Raw genomic sequence first — 23799 nt, forward strand, 5'->3', positions numbered from 1 at the left:
ATTCACAATGCAGTTGATATTTTCAATGTTTCTGCCTATTTTCATTGTCTTATCATTGCTGACCTTCATACCGTATCTATTACAACAGTTATTTGATTCAGTCAGGGAATCTCACAGACTTGTAGCGCATTTATTTAGAAGTATAACAATGTCCACATAAAGCAAAGAGCTGAGATTAATATCTCCAATTTTGATATCAGGTTCAATACCACATCCCTTCATAATGTGATCCACATAGATAATGAATAACAGGACCCATATAGATAATGAATAACAGAGGGGATAATGTACATCCTTGTCTGACACAAGATGTAACATTAAACCATACTTCTTTCATTTCTAACTGCTGACTTACAAATTAAATAAAGACTAAGCATTGCTTGATATAATGCCCCATTAACACCATATAACTGTAGCATTTTCAATAGATTCTTTCTTGGCACCTTGTCATATGCCTTTTTCCAATCTACAAAACTTAAATACAGATCTTTGTTATAGTCCCATGATTTCTCAACTATTTGTCGTAAAGTGAAAATTTGATCCCGAAAGCCTCTATGTGGCTTGAATCCAGCTTGTTCTTCACGAAGGTTTTCTTCCACAATCCTCGAATGTTTCTCAAGTATACTTGCGTAAATCTTACCGGGAACACTCAGTAGAGAAATATCTCTGTAATTCTCACATTTTGTTTTATTTCCCTTTTTATATACGGGTACTATGAGAGCTCTACTCCAATCATCTGGAATTCGTCCCGGTGTCCAGGCCTTCTGAGCCATGCAGCACAGCCACTCTAACTTTTATACCTCCATACTTCAGCATTTCTGGCCGAATATCATCTACTCCTGCTGCCTTTTCCTATTTCAGACTTTTTCTACTTCAAGTATGGATATGCATTTCTGATTGTATGCCTAGTCAGTGTTTTTTTTTTTTTTTTTTTTTTACTAGTGTGTCATCACCGATTGTTTAATTTAGCAGATTTTCAAAGTAATTATTCCATACTTCAAGGATATCTTTTTCTCCTGTTTTCATGTCACCTTTATCATCTCTAATTCTTTTTACAGCACTCTTTCCTCCATTTCCGATCTTCTTCAACAACCTCCAGAATATCTTGCTACCTTCTTGATATTTATTTTCTATATTCTTCCCAAAGTCCTCCCATGACTTTTGTTTAGCCAGTTTTACACAGTGTTTAGCTTTCTTACATTTGTCTTTGTATTCTCTAAGAGCACAAGCTGACTTATTTACCAGGAACTTCTGATGTTTTCTTCACTGCCTCTTTAAACATCCTTTCCACCATGGAGTTCTGATTTTTCTATCCTTCTAGACAACCTCAACACATGCCTCTTAGGCTGAATCAATCAATGTTTTCTTCAGGATTTGCCATTGAATCACCAAGGTTTGGTTCCTGTTCTCAAACTCTTTCATTTTTTTCATGAATAAGATTTGTGTATTTTAGTCTACAGTTCACATCTGAGAGCTGCTCGACTTTTATTCGCTTTAAAACTTTCTTACATGTTCCTCTTTTCAATATAAAATTCAATTTTATCATCCTCAAGACTAAATGGTGATCACTTCCAATTTCAAATCCTCTGTACACTCTACTGTTCTGCACCTGTGAGGAACATCTCTATCAACAATAACATAGTCAATGAGAATTTTCTTATTCCTTGCCTCTTCTCTCTATGTGAATTTGTGCACATTTTTATGTTGGAACATCATGTTCCAACATAAAAATATGCACACGGTGTTAGTAATAACCAGTCCATGTCCTGAGCAGAAATCAAACACGTACTTGCCATTGTTATTAGCTTTGCTCTTTCTCTAAAATTTCCCAAAACATTTTTCTATGTCTAACAATCATTTCCAACTGTGCTATGTAGATCTCCAACAAAGACTAACTTTTCTTTTTTCATTGTGTCAGTTACTTTCTCTAAGCTTCAAAAAATTCCTCCACTTGACCTCAGCAGAACCTTTTGTGGGAACATAGACACAAATGAGTCTCATCGTCCAGTTCCTGATATCGCCTGCCATTCAAGAAGATTAGCTTCATATTTAGTATTAAATACTGATTGTCATTGCCTGAATATAATATTTTGTATTTATTGCACAGAAAGATCTTGCTGGTTTTTGTCTTTTTCTTTTGTCTCTATTATATCGATCTGGTACTTATCCAATTCCTCAGCCAGCTCCATTTCTTTGTCATTCAAACCTGTTACTGATAGTAAGAATCTTGAACTCTGGTGATATTGAGTTGCGTTGTGTTTTAGGATTTGTTCCAGTAGCTGACTTTTCACTGTTCGCCCGGTTCCCTGGCAAAAACAGGTGTCTTTTTTAACCGGGCAACGCCTCAGCTGGCATGAAATTCTGTCATATCATATTGCGCCATCATTTTATATTTTGGTTTAAGCCAATAAGAATACAATTTTTTTTTGGCTAAATCACAACAGCCCATCCTCGTTCATTCAGTATCCAGGTAGATACCTAACAGGGTGCACCACGAGAAGGTGAAAATTGGATATTAGGTCAGAAGCCCTGGTCGGTTCTCCGCATTCCTTTAAAGACCATGTGAAGGTCTCCTCCCAGTTGTACAGCTTTGACCCTTAAGCACCCCTTAAAAAAAAGTTTATGTTGATATTTAAACATTTTGTTTTTAACAAAATGTTTAAATATCAAAACATTCTAATTCTGAAATATATGTTCAACGCAGTATTCTAGTTTTGTTTACAATTACCATAATTTCATACTGTTTAGAAATCCAAGTTGATAAATGTTTTTGTTTAAAATCACTCAAGGAATTATCCTCTGAAGTTTAGCAGCAGCATCCTTTTGAGATGCCCCTTTATGTATATATGCAGTAACTGCGTGAATGACTGAATATGCTGCAGATCAGAATATTTATGTCTTGTGGAATTAAGATGATGAAATTTTATATTAAAGGAGATTTAAGGGTGCAAATGACAAAATTAACCTTTAATTTAAACTTCATGTAAGATATCAAAATGGAACTTATCAATTCTGTTTTTTTTTCTTTATATATATATAATTGAGAAGAAAATTTAATTCAAAACAAAAATTTTGATGTGTCATTTTTTGGGAATTCTACAAAATTACCTATTAGAAGGTATATTAATAAATTCATCCACAATGTAAATTTCTACTAAAGTGAAAGAAATTCAAGTTTAAAAACATCACCAAACCATGTCTCTGCATTCTATAGTGGGGATAACCTTATTCTGATGACACACACATTTATGCTATCATTTTCACTGCATATATAAATATACTTGTGCCAAGGATACATTACGATTTATCTGTTTAAAACTTATACGAATGCTATTCTTTTATTTGAATTGTGGGAAGATCACACATGCAGAACAATTTTTTCTATAGCTCTCATTAAATAATTCTTATTTGATATGTGTATGTGTAGTACTCTGCAGTTTTAAGATCAAGACATGTTGAAGAACAATCTCCCATAAATAATCTATTCTTACTGACAAAAAAAATTCAAGTAGCGATAATTTTTCATTACCTTTCAACAAGGACTCTTTGTAGTGGTCAAAATTATGTTAGTAGCACAAATATTATAACAGTGGTTTCAGTATATAAAAAATGCTATTACAAAATGCACTATTTTATGATATTCTATGGATCATATCCTTGAAAATATTGCCTTGAAAGTAAAAAAAAATGTATTTGTTCATAAATGATTTTTGAATCTCATATGGAACATGAGATTCAGAATATGAGAATAAAGAACTATTTTTAATATTTATAAAATAGATGATAGAATAATTACCTCATGAAAAACATCACCATCATAAGGCAAGATACCCTGCTTCTTAAGATTCACGCCTTCAACAGCTAAGAGAGAACAAAAACAGAAATCTTTCAAGAGATATTTCTTACATATCAGTTTAGGGTAAATAGAAAAATGCAAATCTGAAAAGAAAGCTGAACTTCCAGAAAAAAGAACAAGTACTTAGAGTCAAAACAGAAAAATGTCTATTCAGGGCATTAATAGCTCAAGATTAAACGCTAAGGCCAAAATTTAACATCTCAAATTACATTTCTACAAAAAAAAAAAATTACACTTAAACAGTTACATATATGAAGCTATAATTAAATCTTTCAGTGGAGTAGGCATAGAGTGGACTGATGATCTGGCTAACAGACTTGTTAGGTCTGTTAGCCAGAATATATTTATATATATATAAGACAAGAATATCTTACTTGGCCTGGGAAATTTTCTCCTAGGACAAGTAAAGCAGCTTATGGCCAAAAGTTCCTTGATTTAATTTTAAAATGCATATATAATAATATATCAATCATAAGGTATCAAAGGTGCCAAAGTTACTTGGCTGTGATTGAATACTTTTTTCACACAAAAAAAAAGATTAACACGAATGATGAGAGGTGAAGTAATTCCAAAAACCAAGAAACATAAGTATTCAAAGTAAACATTTAATTAATAATAATATCAGAGTATCAGCTCCTGCAAAAATTGCAATTCTTTATACACATAAGATTTATCAAAATCTTTCTTTCCTCAGAATAAACTGTATTAGAAAGGCATACCATTCCATACTTTGGATGCACTTCATACATATCCATATGAATATACAAGAGATAAGCATTTCCGTAGCGCAATTGGAAGAACGATGGTACATTGCACCCTTCGATTAGAAAAGGCCTAAGTTCGATTCTCGTCATGACAGGAGAAATCTTTATATGGACTTTTTCAAACGAAGGTGAGTTAGCCGATCTCATATGGAGGTAGCAGGGTTTTCGTCCTGGAAACTCGGGTTTTTTCATCCCACATACAGACAAATCGGTCCTTCAGAACACATACCATACAATTTACAGACAGGGAATACTAGGTGTGGTGGTGGTGGTGGGCAATACATGGTGTTGATGTAGTAGAGGTTCTGTGTAGTAGTGAAGATGGAGAGTTGTACAGTAGGTGTCCTCCTGGGACGAGTCTTCAGACTCCTTGGAGATGTCACGAATAATAATAATAATAAATTTCTGCAACAGAAGAAGCCTATCTTGGAGAACACTGTAATGGTATCTGATCACAGAATCAAATGGAAAAAAGTGCAGATGTAAATTTTAAGAAGATAGCTGATGTGAAAAAACCATTCGACTTTTGAACCAACAATTCTGTTCACGTCCTAGGATTTGGCTTAATGTCTAAAAAGGCAGACAAAAGTAAGAACTGACTCGTCAGTTTTGACAATGGCCATCCATAGCCAGAATTGTTCAGTATGTCTATTGCCATCTACTTAATGAAGAAAGTTTCCTATATGCAGAAATGAAAAATTATACAAGTGATGAGAGAAAGTAGTGCAGAAAACAACAAATAATCTGAGTAAACATTCAGCATTAGCTTCCACAAAAATATCAGACATAGGGGACAAGAGAAAAGATTTCATAACTCTTACACAATGGATGTGTCATCATTATAAGAGTCACCCAATTTTCCTTTCTCTCCAGAATAACAGTATTTAAAATAGACATTCCACATATTGGAGGTCAAGAAAACATAACGGACAGTATTACTCTGGTGATTAAACGATATTTTTTTCAAACTATGCTTTATGGGAGTACTAGTCCTCCACCAGCTGGATCTAGGCATTCCACAACCACCTAAAGATTTATCCAAAAAATCCAGGAGATAAAGACACTGGGAAATGGAGTTTTTGTTGCTACCTGAATATTGATTGGAGTTACATGAAAAAGTGCTCAAATGTGCTGGATTATGCACTAAAAATCAATTCACATAAAATATGGATTTTCAGGGCATTATTACTTAGATCTAATTCACATCTTTCTTAATAGACTATCAATATCTCTATTTAGTTAGAGATTAGTTATTCAGACTAACTCTTATTAGTGAGATTTCACAAACATGAAATCTCACTAATAAGCATTAGTCTGAATAACTTGACTTAAGGCAACATGCCAACCAGTTTGGTTATCAATCTATACCATTAAAAGTTTTTTTATTTTGGCAATAACATAGTTCCAATTATGGATAAATGTAGTATTAGCTAATGTAGCACTTTATGTTTGTTTTTAACAACTGTAACAACAATAGTGTGAGGTAAGTTCAATACACCATCACTAATTTTAATCTTAATATGTAATGTATCACTGGAAGCAACATTACCTTTAATCTGAATTTTATTTGACATTTTTAAGAACAATAAAATAAAATAAGTTTTATAAGCAGTTTATAATTCATAGAGAAAGACCAAAATGCAGATGCAGTGAGCAATGAAGTCAAACAGTTCGCAAAAACTGCACATCAGTTGATTCATGAGAGCAACCTGCCACTAAAACCATAGTATTAACTAATGCATTGTCACATAAATGGACATTGGCTATGACTGAAAAGCATCATGAGCGTATTGTCTTAAAGTGAAGCACTGTAAGGCAGGTACTACTGTATCTGTAAATTATTTTATTAAGAAAATAATTACTCAAAGTTTCAACCTTCACCTTATTATTATGTGACAACTCCAAGGATTTATCATGGGAGGGCACTCTACACACATTTCAGCATCTTTTCTATTTCTAATCCTCCAATTACACCCGACTTGCTGTTTCCACTACTTTATTCTCCAACAACACACACACAATGCCAACTACTGCCCTCTGCTAACAATAGTATTTTTTGTCTGTAAATTGCATGTGTTTTCACAGCTGATTTGCCTGTATGTGGGATGAAAAACCTGAGTTTTCAGGAGAAAAAATCCTGCTACCTCTGTATGAGATCGGCTAACTCACGTTAAGGTCATTATATCACTAATACTAAGGTCATCGTTAGGAGCACACACAAGGTATGTGACAATTCACTTAGAGTATGCTACAGCATTACTACTTTCAGTCAACTGTCGAGCCTAGCCTGACTTCTGATAAGTAAAATTAAAAACAAAAAAATTAATTAAACACATAAAAAATATAAACAAAAATTGTATAAATAAATAAGGTAAAAGCATTAAAGGCTGCTTAGAGACTGAATACAAACCTGGATTGATGAGAATGGAAATCTTTTGAGAGAGCTACATTGTTAAGGAAAGGTCTTGCTTTAGTAATGTAACACTTTATAACAGGGTGACTAGTGTACTGGACAGAGGAGATGTTATACAACAATCAGTCGGGAGCATGCTAAAGCATTTGATAAAGTACAACATGATAAGCCACTGCTGAAATTGAGCAGGATGGATAGTCAGTTGGTAAGTTAATTACAGAGATGGTTGACTGAAAAACACCAGCGAGTTGTGTATGGGGATAGCATCCTGAAAAAGGAAGGTGACCATTGAGGAACTAGAGTGATACTGTTATAGGACCATTATTATTTAATTCATATATCAATGATATAGTTCAAGGTTTGGGAAAAGATATTCAGTTATTTGCTGATGATTCTAAATTATGAAGAGCAGAATCAGGAAGTTCTGATGAAGATAATGTAAGTGAAACAACATCATTAGCTAATGGCTGGTGTTTAATTATGGAGTTCTGTTGTTTTTGAGTCATACATTAACCTGCTTGAAGAATAGTGGCTAGCCTATATTCCTATTCTCGCTGGCTTCTGCATCAAGATATGTAGTCTTGGGGGTTTTATAATATATTGTGCTTGGAGTAGTGGCACTACAGACTGCTGGAGATTTACAGCTTAGTCTTTGTGACTTGGGTTGACTTACATTGCAAATGAGCCATCCATATCATGAAGATTATATTCACTCTTGTTGAGAAATGATATAATTTCATTTAAGTTCTTCTGATGATGTTTCAAGAACATGATCAGAAGAGCTTAAATGAAATTAGATTACACACACACCTATACACTGCTTGGAAAGAAGTCAATGGACCCCCCCCCCCATGGGCAAAGTACATTGTGCCATGTAATCAGTCATGTTTGTAACTGCTATAAATTGGAAGAATACGATGCTCCCAAGTCGGTGCACCTGTGTCCAGGTGAAATGGCTGAAGAAGAGAACTCACTGAGTTTGAAAGAGGTGTTGTGATAGGATGCCAGGTCAACAATCAGCAATACCATACTGAGATAGAAGCGCAGGGAGTCAATCCACTGCAAGTGCTACTTGCAGTAGACTACCCACCACACTCACCGAACATGATCATAGTGTGCTATGAAGGCTAATATGTAAAACTGCCATTCGTCAGACAATACATTGAATGCAGAGTTCTGGGCATCGACCAGAACATGAACATGCACTAAAATATTCAGAACCAAGGCTTACAACATAGGTTTCCATGGTAGAACTGCAATATGCAAGCCCCACATTACCTAAACCAATATGCAGCATCATCTTCAGTGATGCAAAGAGCATGTACAATGTGATGTGGAAGCTTGGAAAGAAAGCTGTGTTATGGAGCGAAAAATCACACCACACCACACTTAGCAGATGCCCAGTCTTACCAGAGTGCATAACCCCAAGTATAAAATTCAGAGGTGGTGGTGGTGGTGTGGTTGTATGATCCTGTTTTTTCTGGTTTGACCTCAAACTTCATTTTGTGGTGCACAAACAATGAGCTCTGAGAAGTATCTGAACATACTGGACAATGCCATGCTTCCTACTTTTTGGCATTTCTACGGAACTGACCACTGTTTCAGCAAGACAATGCACCGTGTCATAAGGCTGCTGTAACTGCATGGTTTGTGGACATAAACATCTGAATGGCTTCAGATGTTTATGAACTTATTTGACTTATTTTCAAGCAATGTATATATAAATAAGGGGTCAATGTAGAACTGGAGGTATTTACAACATCAAGAACTCTCAGTGTGTGTGTGTGTGTGTGTGTGTGTATACAACCACAGGATTGAGAAATTTAGCCTGCAGGTTATGAAAATAAGTGTACTATAAATGGTAACCCAGATTTGGTAAGACAAATAAGCAAGAAATTATGGTAACAAGGTTAGTATTTAAGTTTTAAAGATCTGGGAAAGACATGAATAGGTGCCAAGGGAAAAGCTGTTCAAAATACAACTACCATGCAATGAAGATAGCAAATTACATGTTGAAATAGGTAATAGAATAATAAAAGCTGGTACAGTAGAGAAGAAGCTGAATAAATTTATATAAGAAAAATTATCAAAAAAAGAGGAATTTCTCAATTAAGTGTTCCAGGTAAGATTTATGTAAGCATACTTGAAAAGAAGTTCAGAAAATTGTGGAAGAGAAACTTGGAGAAGAACAAGCTGTATTCAGACTAAATAGAGTTCGTCAAGATCAGATTACTTAAGTTTTGTAGATCTGGAAAAGGAATACAACAAAGGGCCCAGAGAAATGCTTTTTTTAAAACACAATTATATGGGGTAAAGGGAGCATTATACAAAACGATACATAATCTATGTTTAAGTTGTAAGTTAGCAGTTAAAATTGAAGGAAATACAAGATGATGGTTTGATGTAAGATCAGGAGAAAAACAAGGATTTGCACTTTTTCCACTTTTATTCATCATCTATATAGATCGTATTATGAATGGCATTAAACTGGATATTAGAATTTGAGATATCAAATAGCTCTTTCTTTATGTAAATGATGTACTTCTAAACACAGCCAGTAAAAGTTTCTATGGTTCTCAAACTAATTATAATAAATCTGGCATGAAAATCAGCAATATAGAGACCAAAACATGAAATTAGGCAGCAGAATAGAAAACTTTAAGTGAATTTTCAACAGAAAACTTATCGAATAAGTAAAAGATTTCACTATAAACTGTACCTAAATAAGATACAGTTTTTAGTAAAGCAAGCAAATTATTATTATTATTATTATATAATACCTTCCAGGAGTCCAAAGACTCATTGAGAGAAGGCACCTAACTCTACAACTCTGTCTCCACCACTCAATCCACCAACTACAACAAACTGCATCATCTACACCAACGATATCTACTGCTCATCACCACCAGTATTTTCATAGACAATCACAAACATCCATGCCTATAGCAGGATTCAAGCCCACAGCTTTTTGGCTGGAGAGCAGATGTGCTAACCACTCGGCCAATCAGGCACCAACAAATTAAATGTGGAAATAGACAACAGAATAAACAAGGCTGGTATGGTGTGAGGCCAGTTGAATAAATGTATGGAATAAGAGAAATTAGTCAAAACACAAAACTAGCAGTATACAAGACATTGTTCAAACCAGTTTTAAGTTATGGATCAGAGAGCTGGGTTAGAAATAAAGCACTTAATCAAAGACTAGAGACCACAGATATGACAGTTGTGAGAAAACTGGGGGGGGGGGGAATGAACAGATGGCAGCAAAGCAGGTGCTCAATGCCAAGATGGCAGGAAAAAGACCCAGAAGAAGACCAAAATCTAGGTGGATTGATTCAGTCAGAAGTGCCTTAGAAGAACAAAATGTTAGATACAACAATATTGGAGTGCTACAGTTATCTCCTATCAACAGTTTTTCTCCACGTTAGTGGAGAAAAACTGTTGATAGGAGATTAATAATAATGTAAACTTAATCATGTAGTGCTGTCATATCTGTAATAATGTAAACTTAATCATAGTGGCTTTATCACCCCTGGAGGATATATATATCAGGAAATGGATGATGATGAGTTAATTAGCAGAGTACACAAGAAAACATTAAAACCAATTTTCAATTATGGAGTTGAGAGTTGGGTTAGAAATTGATCAGAGTAGAGACCACAGATATGAGAGTTCTGATTAAAAATTAAGGGAATAAACAGTTATCAATGAAGAATGTGTAAGAACTCATCTAAACTAGTATGGTCTGTTAAGTATGTGTTTGATTCCAGGAAAAAAAAAAAAATCCAAGGAAAACAAAAATCTGTGGATTGATGCAGTTAGAACTGCCTTAGAAATGTAAATGTTAGATGTAATAATATTGAGTATGAGTATACAAAAGCTAGTGCTGCCTGATCACTCAGAGTTTAATGAAATCATGTGATCTATGCAATAGTCAAGTGAGATATCACTGAAAGTAATGTTTTTGGTTTCATTATGTTTACTGAGCTTGTTTTTGATGTTTGGAATGGTGGTGTGTTAATGTTTTCTGTGAACGCGATTTTTTTTACCTAGTTCTTTTCTGGTAGCATGTCTTTTTTTAGTGCATTTGCTTTAGTTATATGTTATTGTATTGCATTTATCATTTTTTTTTTTTTTTACGAGTGTGAATATGGTAGTGTGCTAAATTAATATGTGACTATATTTTGTATATTTTTGTGCATTTACACATATTTTCTCTAGTAGTGTGTGTGTATTAATATGATTGTTTTAGTGTTTTTTGTTTGGTAGTGTCTATTTTTCCTGAATGTTTTTATTGGTTTATTTTTTCTTTTTTATATTGCTATCATAATGATTTTGTGTTTCTTGGGTGGTCTTCTTCAGCGGTCTACTGTACGGATCTGAAACGTGGGTAATAAATAAAGAATCAAGAAAAACAATTTTGGCATTTGAAAGAACTTGTTACAGGAAGATTCTAAGAATGGGATGGGTACAGAAAATCACCAATGAAGAGCTCTATCAGAAGATACAACCAAAACAGAATCTAATGCAGAAGATTATAAAACGGAAGCTGCAATTATTTGGACACATCTGTAGAATGAGTGAGGACCGGAAGATAAAGACATTTATGATTTGGTATTTTGGATGGTTTAAACAGAAGAAGAGGTAGACCATACAGAGAATGGATAGACGATATAAAAGAGTGGTGTGGAATGGGTGTACAAAAACTGTGACACTGTGCACTGGACAAAGAAAGGTGGAAGAAAATAGTGAAACAGGCATCAGACATCAACGGGCAGTGAGCCCATGGTTTGTGATGATGATGAATAAACAGTTTAAAAAAAAAAGTGCAATATCACTCCATTAAACTTTTATCATGAGTTTCCCAAGCCTTAAACACGCTGATAGTGTCTCATATACTTGACCAATACTGGAGTCCTAACAAATAACATATTAATTTGGAGAAAAACTGTTGGTAGGAAGTTAGTAAAAATAAGCTTAATTGTATAGTGCTTTCTTTCACTATGAGTAATGAGCATATGAACTAATTCCACTGTTGTGTGCAATTATTATAAAAAAAGTAAATAAAAAATTTATAAAAATTAAAAAATAAAATGTTTAGATATATTATTATTATTATTATTATTATTATTTTGACACCTCCAGGGAGTCCAAAGACTCATCGAGGGAGAGTGTGCCGACAGCATCGAACGATTGGTCCCCTTCCAACTACTAGCCGCGCTCAAACTTACTTAACTGAGCCATTAGTAGCAGAGGCTCTACCAATCGACCAACCTTCGCCGGCCATATAGCACACAGAAGAAAGAACAATTATGATAAGACAATGTTAATGGGTGAAAATGGTAGAAAGATAATTGCTGTAGAAGGCATTGTTGAAGTATTCAGTGATCAATTTATAAGGGTGATTCATTCTGATGAGGGAGGAATCATGAGGAACTTAAATGTAGAGGACATAAGAGAGGATGGCTTAATTGTGAGTGAGCAGAAGGTATTTGAGGAAATACATAACTTTGATGCCAATAAGGGAACAGGATTTGATGACATATCACTAAGTAACTTAAGGGAATGTTCAAGGAATTGGCAGTAGCATTGACATGGCTGTTTAATAAGGCTTAGAACAGCAAAGGTTCCAAGGGAGCGGAAAGAAGGTAAAACTGTTTTCCCACTGTATAAAGGTGGTAATAAGGCTGTGGTTACAAATTATAGGAAAATCTGTATATCTGGAGTTATTGTGAAGGTACTAGAGAGAGAGAGAGAGAGAGAGATTGGTGAGAAGTAGGTAGGATACAGAAATGGGCTGATAACAGCAGTATTTCCTGCAGCATGGGTTTGTTAAAGAGAGATCATGTTTTACTAACTTACTTATGTACTATAACAAGGTGACATATAACTTGGACAGGGGAGATACATATACAGGGGTGTAATTGGATTTTGCAAAAGCCTTTTGATAAATTACCACACAACAAGCTGTTAAATAAACTGAAATGGATGGGATTGGATAACAGACTTCTGGATTAGATCAATGATGACTGGCTGTCAGATATGTACCAGAAAATTGTACACGGGGATGCAATATCCTGAAAGAGGAAGGTCACTAGTGGAGTATCACGGGAGGGGGGGCAGTTTTGTTCAATTTGTATATTAATTACATTGTGATGGGTGTAACTAGTGATATGCAGCTGTTTGCAGATGACGCAAAATTATGGAGAGCAATGCTGAGTCAAGCGGATGTTACAGCCTTACAGGAGGACTTGAAAAGATTACATGAATGGGCAGGTAAGTGGAACTGTCAGTTCAATATTGCAAAGTGTAAGGTTTTGAAATTTGGTAATAAATGATGGGATGCAAAGTATACACTTAGTGAGGAAACATTAAAGGAAACAAACAGATGAGAGATCTGGGAGTGGTAGTGGACAAGGAGGTCAGATAATAATAATAAAATATATGTATTTGCTTTTTTTTTTCTTTAAACAAAATGAGGTAAATTAATTACTTTTGTTTGAAGTATTCAGTGAAATATTTTTTTTTTTTCATAATAATAAAGTATTCATTTTAGGGTAGAACATTTTCTGTATTAAATACATTTCTTTCAGTAAATAAAATGGTAAGCACTAAATTTCTAAGCTTGACAAGAAGAAAATATTTTAGAATCCATAAATAGAAGAAGTATTTGGTCAGTACAGTAAACAGAATTGAAGCATCCGATCAATAAGATAATACTAGATTAATGTAGATAAAGTTTTACACTGAATGGGAGAAAACAAGAGGTCATCTCTTAAAGTTGTATAAAGAGGATATGAGAAAGTAGGTGAGGAGCATTTTTTTTTTTTTTTTTAATGGACAGTGGGTGGGTGCATGATTGGTATGCACTGCCTGAGAGTGTGTGAACGCAGAACGGGAGAATATATTTAAGGCACAATGAACTGTGTGCATGTGTGATGGTTGGACCTCCCATGTAGGTCTGATAATAACAAAGTTTTACAGTTTCATGATGCTGGAAACCTCATCCCTTTTCAGGCAGCATACACCTTTCATTAACACAACACTTTTTTTTACATGACTTATCTAACATTTTAAAGAAAAATCTTGCCAATACTTATTAAAGCAGTGAGAACAATAACATACTGAAGTTAAAGAGATATGATTAGCTCTCTCTCCAAGTAATGCTCATCTCTATGTCACATCAACAAAAACGAAGTAAAATTGTCACAATAATCTTGTCATAATGAAATTAACATTGGGAGCGATATAGGCTTTCGGAAATTTACATGCCTGCAAAAAACACGTAAGTGATCATATCATTAAAAACTACTACTGCACAATCTGAAACAAAATGATACGAAAACGGGATTGCTGTACACACATTTAACATTAAAAAACTTTACCCCTTTTCCACGAGTTCAAAGGAGTTGAAATTTCGACACGATTTTCTAATCGGTTGGATAATGTTGAAGAAATAAGAACATAACGAACAAGGAAACCAGTTATAAATAAACTTATGATTACTCCTTTTTGTTGTACTACTGCCATGCTTCAGTGTGCTATTCTGTTAAGTCAGAAATCATGTTGTCCGCTGCCAATATTGAAAAGCATTGAAACGAGAGTATATTGTTAGCATTCGATAGAAGAGGTCGCAGGAAACTACCTTGAAATTTTAGGGGATGAATGGGGTCCTGGTACCAAAAGTTCGTAAATATCTGTCGGAGGAGTAGAGCAAAATTCTTTCGGTAATTGTTTCTTTACGAGCCTTTTGTTTGTTAAACTACGTCGAAGTAAGTTACTGTCGTAAAATTAAGTTTTAAATGCGTCGTTTCAAATAATTTAGCGGAAACACAGTTGTAGAATATTCTGTTATGAAAAATCGTATGAGAACGTCAGTTATTTATTTATTTGTTATAAAAAGAAAGAGTTGTTAGCTCTAGTGTTGCTATTTTGTGGTCATTTCTGTAAGAAATCGAAACCTCGAAATTGCTTATACTGATAGCGATTCAAAATTTGATTGGTCTGCAGTTTTTTTTTTTTTTTTGGAATGTAATATGAACCTCAGTATTTCTGCGTTGCTTTCTGGATATAACAAATTCTGACGTAGCCCATGTGTTTTTTTAAACAATATCCTGCAAAGTGCGTTTTTGCTCGGTGATTGTATCCTTTGTAGAACATTAAATGAATATTAGCAATTTGAAGAAGAAAATTATACAATTATTTCTCCCTTACTCCCCAATTATTTATCCAGTTATTCTGCCAGCCTATCAATAATTCTGAGTTGAACTGATTAATCTCCATATAGTGATAAAGTTAATTCTTTATTGCATTTGTACCAGATTTTATGTATATTCCAATGTTTTTTGAGTGAATAGCTGTTTATACACTATAATTTGTCCAGAGTACTCAGTATTTGGAACACACTCTCCTCTTGCACCTCTAAACCTTGAATCTGCCTTATCCCTCTAGTATTAAAACCTATTTCTCCAGGATGAAATACTCCAATAAAGTGTTAAACAATTCCACTATATCCTCTGCATCAGTCACTCTATTCCTATTTTTATCCCACAATGTTATTCTTCCACAATCATTTCTCTTCCTACTGGCCACATAGCTAAAAATTTGAATATGATTTTCTTTGGATCTTAATGACAATTTCTTCTCATATTCCAGTTTTGCCTTCCTCGCCAAACTAGTCACTCCACTCTCCTGGCCTGAGTCTTTTATTTTTCATGCATCTGATCTCCATCCCTCTCCTTATATCTCTTCCATAATTTCTTTTCACCTGCAGTTCCTGTTTGTCATCCACTTTACACCTCTAACCAGAGGTTTAGAGGAGTGTGTGTTCCAAATACCATCCAGTCCCACAAAAGCTGTGGGACTGGATGGTATTTCACCACCGGTTTTGAGAGAATGTGCTAAAGAACTCACAGCTCCCTTGACCTGGCTTTTCAATGAAAATCTGGCTATAGGAAAGGTACTCAAGGAATAGAAGGAAGGCAAGATAGTGCCATTGCATAAGGGCTGTAGCAGACTGAAAGTACCTAATTATAGGCCAGTTTGTGTATCATCAGTAGTTATTAAAATCTTGGAGGAATTAGTGTGGGACCCACGATGCGGATAATGTTATCTGTGAGAATCAACATGGATTTGTTAAGGGGTGCTCTTGCTTTAGTAATATGATTGCCTTTTATAATCAAATGACAAGAGCAGTTGATGAGGGGGAAGGCATATACTGCCATTTTTTGAATTTTGCAAAGGCATTTGACAGGGTGCACATGATAAGCTGATACTTAGGTTGCAGCACATGGGTTTAGATGGTAGGTTAGTCAACTGAATTCAGGATTGGCTGTCTGATCGGTATCAGAGAGTTGTGTATGGTGGAGCAATATCAATGAGGCAAAAGGTTACAAGTGGGATTCCACAGGGCTCAGTACTGGGACCTGTATTGTAACCTTTATATCAGTAACATTGTGAATCGATTGCAAAGGGGATATTCAGTTTTTTGTAGATGATGTGAAGCTGGGAAAGGTTGTTAGTAATAATGCAGATATGGCAGCCCTGCAAGAGGATTTGAATAAACTGGACAGATGGGCAAATGAATTGGGTTGTTGGTTTAATGCAGCAAAAGTAAAGTCTTGAAGTTTGAGATACATTGATGGGAGGCTGCATACTCAATTGGAGGAGCTACTGGAGGAAGTAGGGGAGAGAAGAGATCTGGGGGGTTATGATCAATAGAAAACTGAAATTCAGGGAGCATATCGCAAAGGTGGCGAAGGTAACCCAGAGCATTGCTGCAATATTGAGAAGGATGCTGACCTGAAGAGATAAGAGTTATTGTTCCATTGTATAAGACTCTGGTCAGACTACACTTAGACCATTGTTCTCAAATTTGGTCCCCATTCTAAAGGGATAAATTAACTGCATAAAGGGCACAGAGGTGGATAACAAAGATGGTTTGAAGATTGTACAATGTTAGTTATGAGGATCGGCTGAGGGAATGTGGACTGCAGAGTTTGCTAGATAGAAGGAGAGGTGATATATTTGAGACTTTTAAACTGTTGAGAGATAGTTACAGGGTTGACACTGGGGAGTTCTTTCACTTGGTGGAACAGCAGGAAGGAGTGATGACAATGGACCATCCCTGGAAGTTGCAAAAGGAAGCTGTGAGGAGTGGTTTCTTTGCATGGAGGGTGCTTGAATTGGGGCATGCATTGCCTGAGAGAGTGGTGAGAACAAGAACGGTCAGTGAGTTGAATGAGTGGTATGGTAGACTTTGTGTTTTCTAGGAAGGACCTCCCACGATGAGTCTTTTGATTTCATAGAGGCCTGAATAATAATAATTTTATAGATGGAGGCTATAAGTTCTTCTCCAGGCATTTGATATTTTTGACCTGACTAGGCCTACTGAATTTATACAGTGTGGCCAGTGTCAAACTTTCATATTTGAACATTTCTGGTTGAATATCACTACTCTGGCTGCTTGTCCACATTTTTGGTGTCTGGTGTCCTTTTTGTTTTCAAGTATTGATAAGTATTTTTCATTGCATTTCTCTTGAATATTTCACACCACCAATCTGTCACTTTTTATCTCATTTACTAATCTTTCAAATTAATTACTTTGGACATGAAGGTCTTCATACCCCATTCTATCCAAAATCCTGACATACAAACCATGCCAGAATCAACTCATTAAAAACTCACTTTCTTATCCACTACTGCTCACCTCTAATGTCCAAATTACCCATTTCACCATTTCTTTTGCCACAAGGTTCTACCGCATCTTTGTGAGATCAGACATTGCATACCAGAGAGTAACAAATCTGAAATCACCTACTTTCTACCTTCTCTAGCTCAAGGTTTCCTTGCCTCATTTACTAATATTCATCTGCTGCATTTACTCTTCTCCAAACTCTGACAACCACTCGCACCTCTTCACATTCCTTTTCATGAAACTCAACTAGTTGCAATCCAGCCATCCAAATAGTAAGGTAATCTTACTAGACCCCCCTCCCTCAATATCCATAATTCCCTTTTCTATCAGTACCAACCAATGTTCTCTCTAATTTTTGTTGGCACATTTGCACATGAAAAATATTTTGTGCAGCAGTTTCCAGCCTTAGACTCAGTGTGTTCTCTAATGTAATATTTTTCATATTAATGTTGCCCTTTTTCATCTAGCTGTAGCCAGTAAAATTGTGAGCACTACATTAATTATCGTAAAATCTGCATAGCTACAAAAGAAAAAGCCATCATTGTTTGCACAAGTTCAAATGATTATACTGTCTAGCAGTACACACTCTAAACAAATATGCCTTTGCTTATTTGTTTAGAGTGTGCCTGCAAGTGCAGGCTAAAAGTAACTAATTAGATTTGAATGCATTAAGTTGGAATAGATTAAAGTAATATTGGAATAGAAAAGCTGTAGAAATTACTAAATAAAATATGTCACTAATATGATTTATCACATAATTTGATTTTATAATATATCAAAAAATTATTGACTGTAAATTACAAATTCTGGAAGCACAAATTTTGTGTGCATCCCCTTTTTGACTGGTGTGCATGTGCACAGCTTAGAGAAACATTGCCACCAACCAAGCTGGATGAGAGATGGAAATCTTTGCTACAAGCAGTGACCTAATGCAAATTGTACTTCTATCTACATGAATTCCTGATAATCCTCTTTATTCTAGATACACCATAGAGTTCATACCTTTCCTCAAAATACTGCTGACTTCACATCCTCTGGCACTAGAAAGGTGCCAAATGGGATGATCTTCAGAATTTCTTTTCCTCCTTTCCTTGCTTCAGCTCATATAACCCTGATGGCTTACCACAGGTGCTCTCATCGAGAACCCCCAGCTTCATACTCTGCCTGTACCAAAGCATGCAGCAAATGAAAAACCGTCATCTGTAGATCTAAATCTGATTTCATAAAGGCTAATAGCAGAAAACTTGCCTCCTGTACAAAAGGCATAGAAGCCATGCCTCCTGGTCTCTTGGTCATTGGATGTAACTTTGAACTTTGGCTCACCCAGGATTGGCTCTAGGCTTAGGCACAAGAGGCACCAGCCTACGGGCACAATGGCTTTTGGGTGCCAACATTGTAAAAAAAAAAAAAAAAAACTAATAGTATTAGTTGAAGCATTGGTGATACAAGCAGTGCCCCTCAAAGTGCTCTATATGCACTTTTTGGCAATAACTCTATAAACTGCTTTTAATTTTATAATGCCCCTGTCCTGTTTTACAATGCACTGATAAAACTGGCCTAGGGCACCACATACCCTTGAACCGGCACTGGGCTCACTTGTACTTTCAACTCTCTCGTCCTGTTGGCAATACTATTACTTCATCCAGGGATAAAGCTGACCTCCTAGCATCATCCTTTTTCTTGAACTCCTGCATAGATGATCAAGGGAAATCACCTCCTACCATACTGGAAGCTGAGTACCATATGCTTCTTATAGTTTTTGACATAAAGACATCAGAAAAGTACTAAATAACTTAGACACCAAAAAAGTCTTCTGGTCCTGATGGCAACATTGTGTTCCAAAGATAACACCTGTCCTCTATCATCTTTACAATACACATATGGTAATTATCATATCACAATGCATGGAAGCAATCACATATCTAGTCCATTCCAAAAAAGGGAAATAAGTCTTTCATCAAACTACTGACCAATCGCCCTTACCCTCCCCAAAAGAATGGAGAAAGTCATCAATGAGCAGCTTTTTCACTATGTAAAGGCTCACTAATTAATCAGTGATTATTAGTATGAATTCTCCCAATCCAGATTCAAAGCTAACCTCTTAGCTTATATCACCCACCACTGGATACGTGCTATGGAAAGATTTGGAGAAACTTTTGCTGATCCTGACATTTGAAGAGCTTTTGACTGTGTCTGGCATTGAGGCCTACTAAACAAATTGCTATCCTTTGTTTTATCTGCCACCCTCTGCAATTGAGTTGCAAGTTTTCTCTCTGGTTGTTCACTGCATGTCATGATAAATGTCTCCCTCTGTTTGAGCCTCACCGCCAATGCAGAAGTATCTCGGGGTTCTATCCTGTCACCTACTTTTTCCTGTACATAAACGACCTACTTTCAATCAGTACTAATTCTATCCGCAGCTTTGCAGACAATATTACTCTCGATTCATCCTACTCATGCAAACCATTCATTGCATAGACATCCAAAATGTCTAAAGCATCTACAACCAGTGCCTTAAACAGTGATCTCCATATTATCCTTTAATGGAGCCAGGACAATCAGGTCATGTTCAATGCTACCAAAATACATTCCTGCCTTTTCTCCCACAAAAAAGATTTCAGCTTGCATACCATTACCCAGCTGGCCTGATTGACCGAGTGGTTAGTGTGTTCACTCTCTAGCCAAGAGGATGCATGTTTGAGGGGAATCTACAGCCCTCCACTTACTTGTTCTAGCAGGAGACTTCACTCCCAAAATCCGGTGAGGTATGGAAGTGACCATGCAGTGTCTATGAACCTCAAATGTGAAATAATTTACCATTGCCCTCCGTAATGCAAAATCACCAGTTAGATCTGCCATAACTTGCACTTACCTTTATTTTCTCCTGGCAGGCATTCCCCTTCATTCAGGATGCATTTTACACCCATCCAACTCTTAACTTTATACAAATCCCAAATCTGCCCATCCTTAAAATACTATTATTATTATTCATGATGTCCCCAAAGAGTCTGAAGACTCATCGCAGGAGGACACCTACTGTACAACTCTCAGTCTCCACCACTACACCAAACCTCTACTATCAATCATCTACATCAACGCCATTTACTGGCCACCACCACTATAGCTAGTATTTTTTTCTGTAAATTGCATGTGTTCTGAAGGGTCGATTTGTCTGTATGCGGATGAAAAACCCTAGTTTCTTGTAGAAAAAACTCTGCTACCTCCATATGAGATCAGCTAACTCACCTTCAATTGAAAAAGTCTATATAAAGATTCCTCTTGTTGATGAGAATTGAACTTAGGCCTTTTCTAATCAAAGGATGCAATGTACCATCGTTCTTCCAATTGCACTATGGAGGCGCTTGTTCACATGTTTTGGGTGGTGCGCCTGAAAACTTCTCTAAAAATTCTTGATGCTATACAAAGGAGAGCAATTTGGATCATAGACGATCCTTCTCTTACAGATTCACTTCATTCTATCTCATAGACATAGTGTTTCAGCTCTGTGTCTGCAGGTGCTTCAATGGTCAACTGAACTGGCAGCCATCATTCCTCCATTTTCTGTTACACTTATCAATACAAAAGCAACAGCTGCTCAGTACCCCTTTATTGTGTAACTGCAAACACACTGAACATGCTTCTCTTTTTCTTTTATTCTGTCTACCTCCATCCTCTGGAATGTCCTTTGCAGGAAGTATCTCCAAACTACAATCTCCATCTCTTCAAAAAGAAAAGGGGGGGAGGAATGTCGGTAAACTTCTGAGGCTTTATCTACACGTGACACTGATGTGATTGTAGGTTCTTAAACCACTCGTGTATGGGATCATTAAAAAAAAAATAATATCTAAAATATCTTTACTTTCAGTAGCCTCCTGAACATTTTGCCAGTTTTGTGATATTGTCATCATCAAATTTCTGATATGTCCCCTTAAAGAGAAACACATGAGGAATTGCATAAGGAAATGAAAAGTTTCCAGTTAATGAAGGAATGAGATACAGATATAATATCCCCAAAACTTTATATCTGCTGAATGGAAAAAATTAACAGATGCATTCTTACTCATCTGTTTTGCTGCTAATGTAGTTCTCTGCAGAAAATGCAGCTCTAGAAATAAAATTAAAGGAATTCAAGTATCCAGTCAAATTGGATTTGAATATAAATTTAAACAAAATAAAATGATGAATGAAAATATAATACCAAAAAGAATTACATTTTAAGAGGGAGAAGTGGAGAAAGGAGCCATTTGCTCCCAATTCATTATTTGGCCCATCATTACACATGCAGGTTAGTCTCCGGGAAGGTCCTTTTCATCAAGTATGTGTCATATATATAATTTTTCTTATCAGCATAATATGTGTAAAATCCCTAAAGATGGGGACATGTGGAATATGTGGTTCGTTGATTTATTGGTGCAAGGACAGCAAAGGTCATATTGCACCAGATCAAAGGTTATAGCAGTGTTGTTACACATGGTAACAATAAATAGTAATAAATTTTAAATAAATCAAGTTAAGCAATTCATTTTCTACGTATAAATAAAATTTTAAATTAAATGTGTTTTTATAAATTAATTCTCTGTTACCTCAAGGTTTGGCATGGCAAACCCGAGATACTAGATGCTGGACTATGCCTTACTTCATGTAATATACATCTGTTATATTATATTACTCTGTAGACTGATCCCTCCCCTTCTTTCTCCTCTCCTTGCTCCTTCCCCCCTGATGCTATTAGAGTATTCAAAGGCTAGGGATGAATCTTTCCTATCTTGCTAAGTCATTTCGTCTTATGCAGCCACTGAAGGAGGCAAGCTAGCCTCAATAGGTGCCAGTCCCAAGCCCGGATAAATGGCAAGGGTTGATGTCAGGAAGGGCATCCGGTTGTAAAACTTCACTGCCAGCTCTAGCTATGATATGAGTCGAAAAAGAAAATGATATAAGGGCTAGGGCATACCCCTTAAGAGATGCGCAGCCACATCGCCCTACAGCTGCGAGAAGTGGACTAGGGCTACTGCATCAAGGACTGGTGCAGTTAAAGAAGCGAGCCTAGCAGGTGGAGAGGATGTTGCGAGTGGGAACACTGAATGTTGGAGGCATGACTGGAAGGGGAAGAGAGGTGGCAGACATGATGAGGAAGAGGAAGTTGGACATTTTATGTGTGCAGGAGACAAGGTGGAAAGGGGGGAGAGGCAAAGGAACTGGGAGATGGATATAAATTGTTCCACTCTGGAGCGAATAATGAGGGAAGAAATGGTGCAGGAATTGTGGTGTGTGGCAGAATGAATGGCGAAGTACTGGAAGTGGTTAGAAAGAACGACAGGATCATGCGAATGAAATTGGGTCTCGGAGAAGAGCGGGTGGTCGTATTATGTGTATATGCCCCGCAAGTTTGCTGTACAGCAGAGGAGAAAGATGAGTTCTGGAACGTGTTAGATTAGATGAAGAAATGAGGGGACTGGAAGAAAACGAGATGGTAATTGTCGGAGGAGACTTGAACAGAGAATAGGAAGACAGAATAGAGACTGTGAAAGGGTGCATGGTGGCCATGGATGTGAGAATGATGAACCAAGAAGGAGAGAGGATTGTGGACTTTGCAGTAGCGTTTGATCTGGCAATTGTGAACTCGTTTTTCTACAAGAGGGAATAACATTTGATAACATTTAGGAGTGGTAACAACAGTTCACAAATTGACTACATTTTGACTAGAAGAAAACATCTTAAGGTTGTGACAAATTGTAAAGTAATTCCAACAGATCAAGTGGCACAGCAACACTGACTGCTGTGCACAGATTTTAAAATAAGATCGAAGATAAGAACCTCTGGAAGCCATGGGATGAAGACAATTAAGTGGTTTTTCTTAAAAGAAGAGAGTGTGAGGAATCGTTTTAGGGAGAAGGTGTTAGAGAGGATTTCAATTGGACTGGAAAGATTGGTGGAAACATAATTCAAAAGTAATCCTGAGCTGTGCAATTGAGGTGCTTGGTGAGACATCTGGAAAGATTACAGAGCAGAAGGAGGGTTGGTGGTGGAATAATGTACAAGTGGCAGTGACAGCTAAGAGGAAGGCAAAGCA

General features: G+C 36.2%; 2 protein-coding genes across 6 annotated transcripts in view; one reads left to right on the forward strand and one right to left on the reverse strand.

The window, feature by feature from the left end:
* Window positions 1-14647, reverse strand: part of PIG-U (phosphatidylinositol glycan anchor biosynthesis class U) — a 276485-nt gene extending 261838 nt beyond the window's left edge. For 3 of the 4 annotated variants that reach the window (XR_016548865.1, XR_016548864.1, XM_090398373.1), the window contains exons 1-2: window positions 14419-14647; window positions 3797-3861 (exon numbers count right to left, since the gene is read on the reverse strand). Coding sequence is in view for 1 of the 4 variants with exons in the window: in XM_090398373.1 (XP_090254499.1) it covers window positions 3797-3861; window positions 14419-14563 (210 nt within the window). In the remaining 3 variants the exon portion in view is untranslated. Of the gene's footprint in view, window positions 1-3796; window positions 3862-7030; window positions 7302-14418 lie in introns of all 4 variants that reach the window. The other variant, XM_090398389.1, reaches the window with a different exon arrangement.
* Window positions 14586-23799, forward strand: part of LOC150110212 (dual specificity protein phosphatase 3-like) — a 60759-nt gene continuing 51545 nt past the window's right edge. Inside the window, exon 1 of one of the 2 annotated variants that reach the window (XM_090398418.1) lies at window positions 14586-14760. In XM_090398418.1, the coding sequence (XP_090254544.1) occupies window positions 14699-14760 (62 nt within the window). In that variant the 5' untranslated portion in view covers window positions 14586-14698. Of the gene's footprint in view, window positions 14806-23799 lie in introns of both variants that reach the window. The other variant, XM_090398433.1, reaches the window with a different exon arrangement.

This window comes from Typopeltis vanoorti, chromosome 1, assembly GCF_054136105.1.
Source record: "Typopeltis vanoorti isolate ZY-2024b chromosome 1, IOZ_Tvanoo_1.0, whole genome shotgun sequence".
Classification (NCBI taxonomy): Eukaryota; Metazoa; Arthropoda; class Arachnida; order Uropygi; family Thelyphonidae; genus Typopeltis; species Typopeltis vanoorti.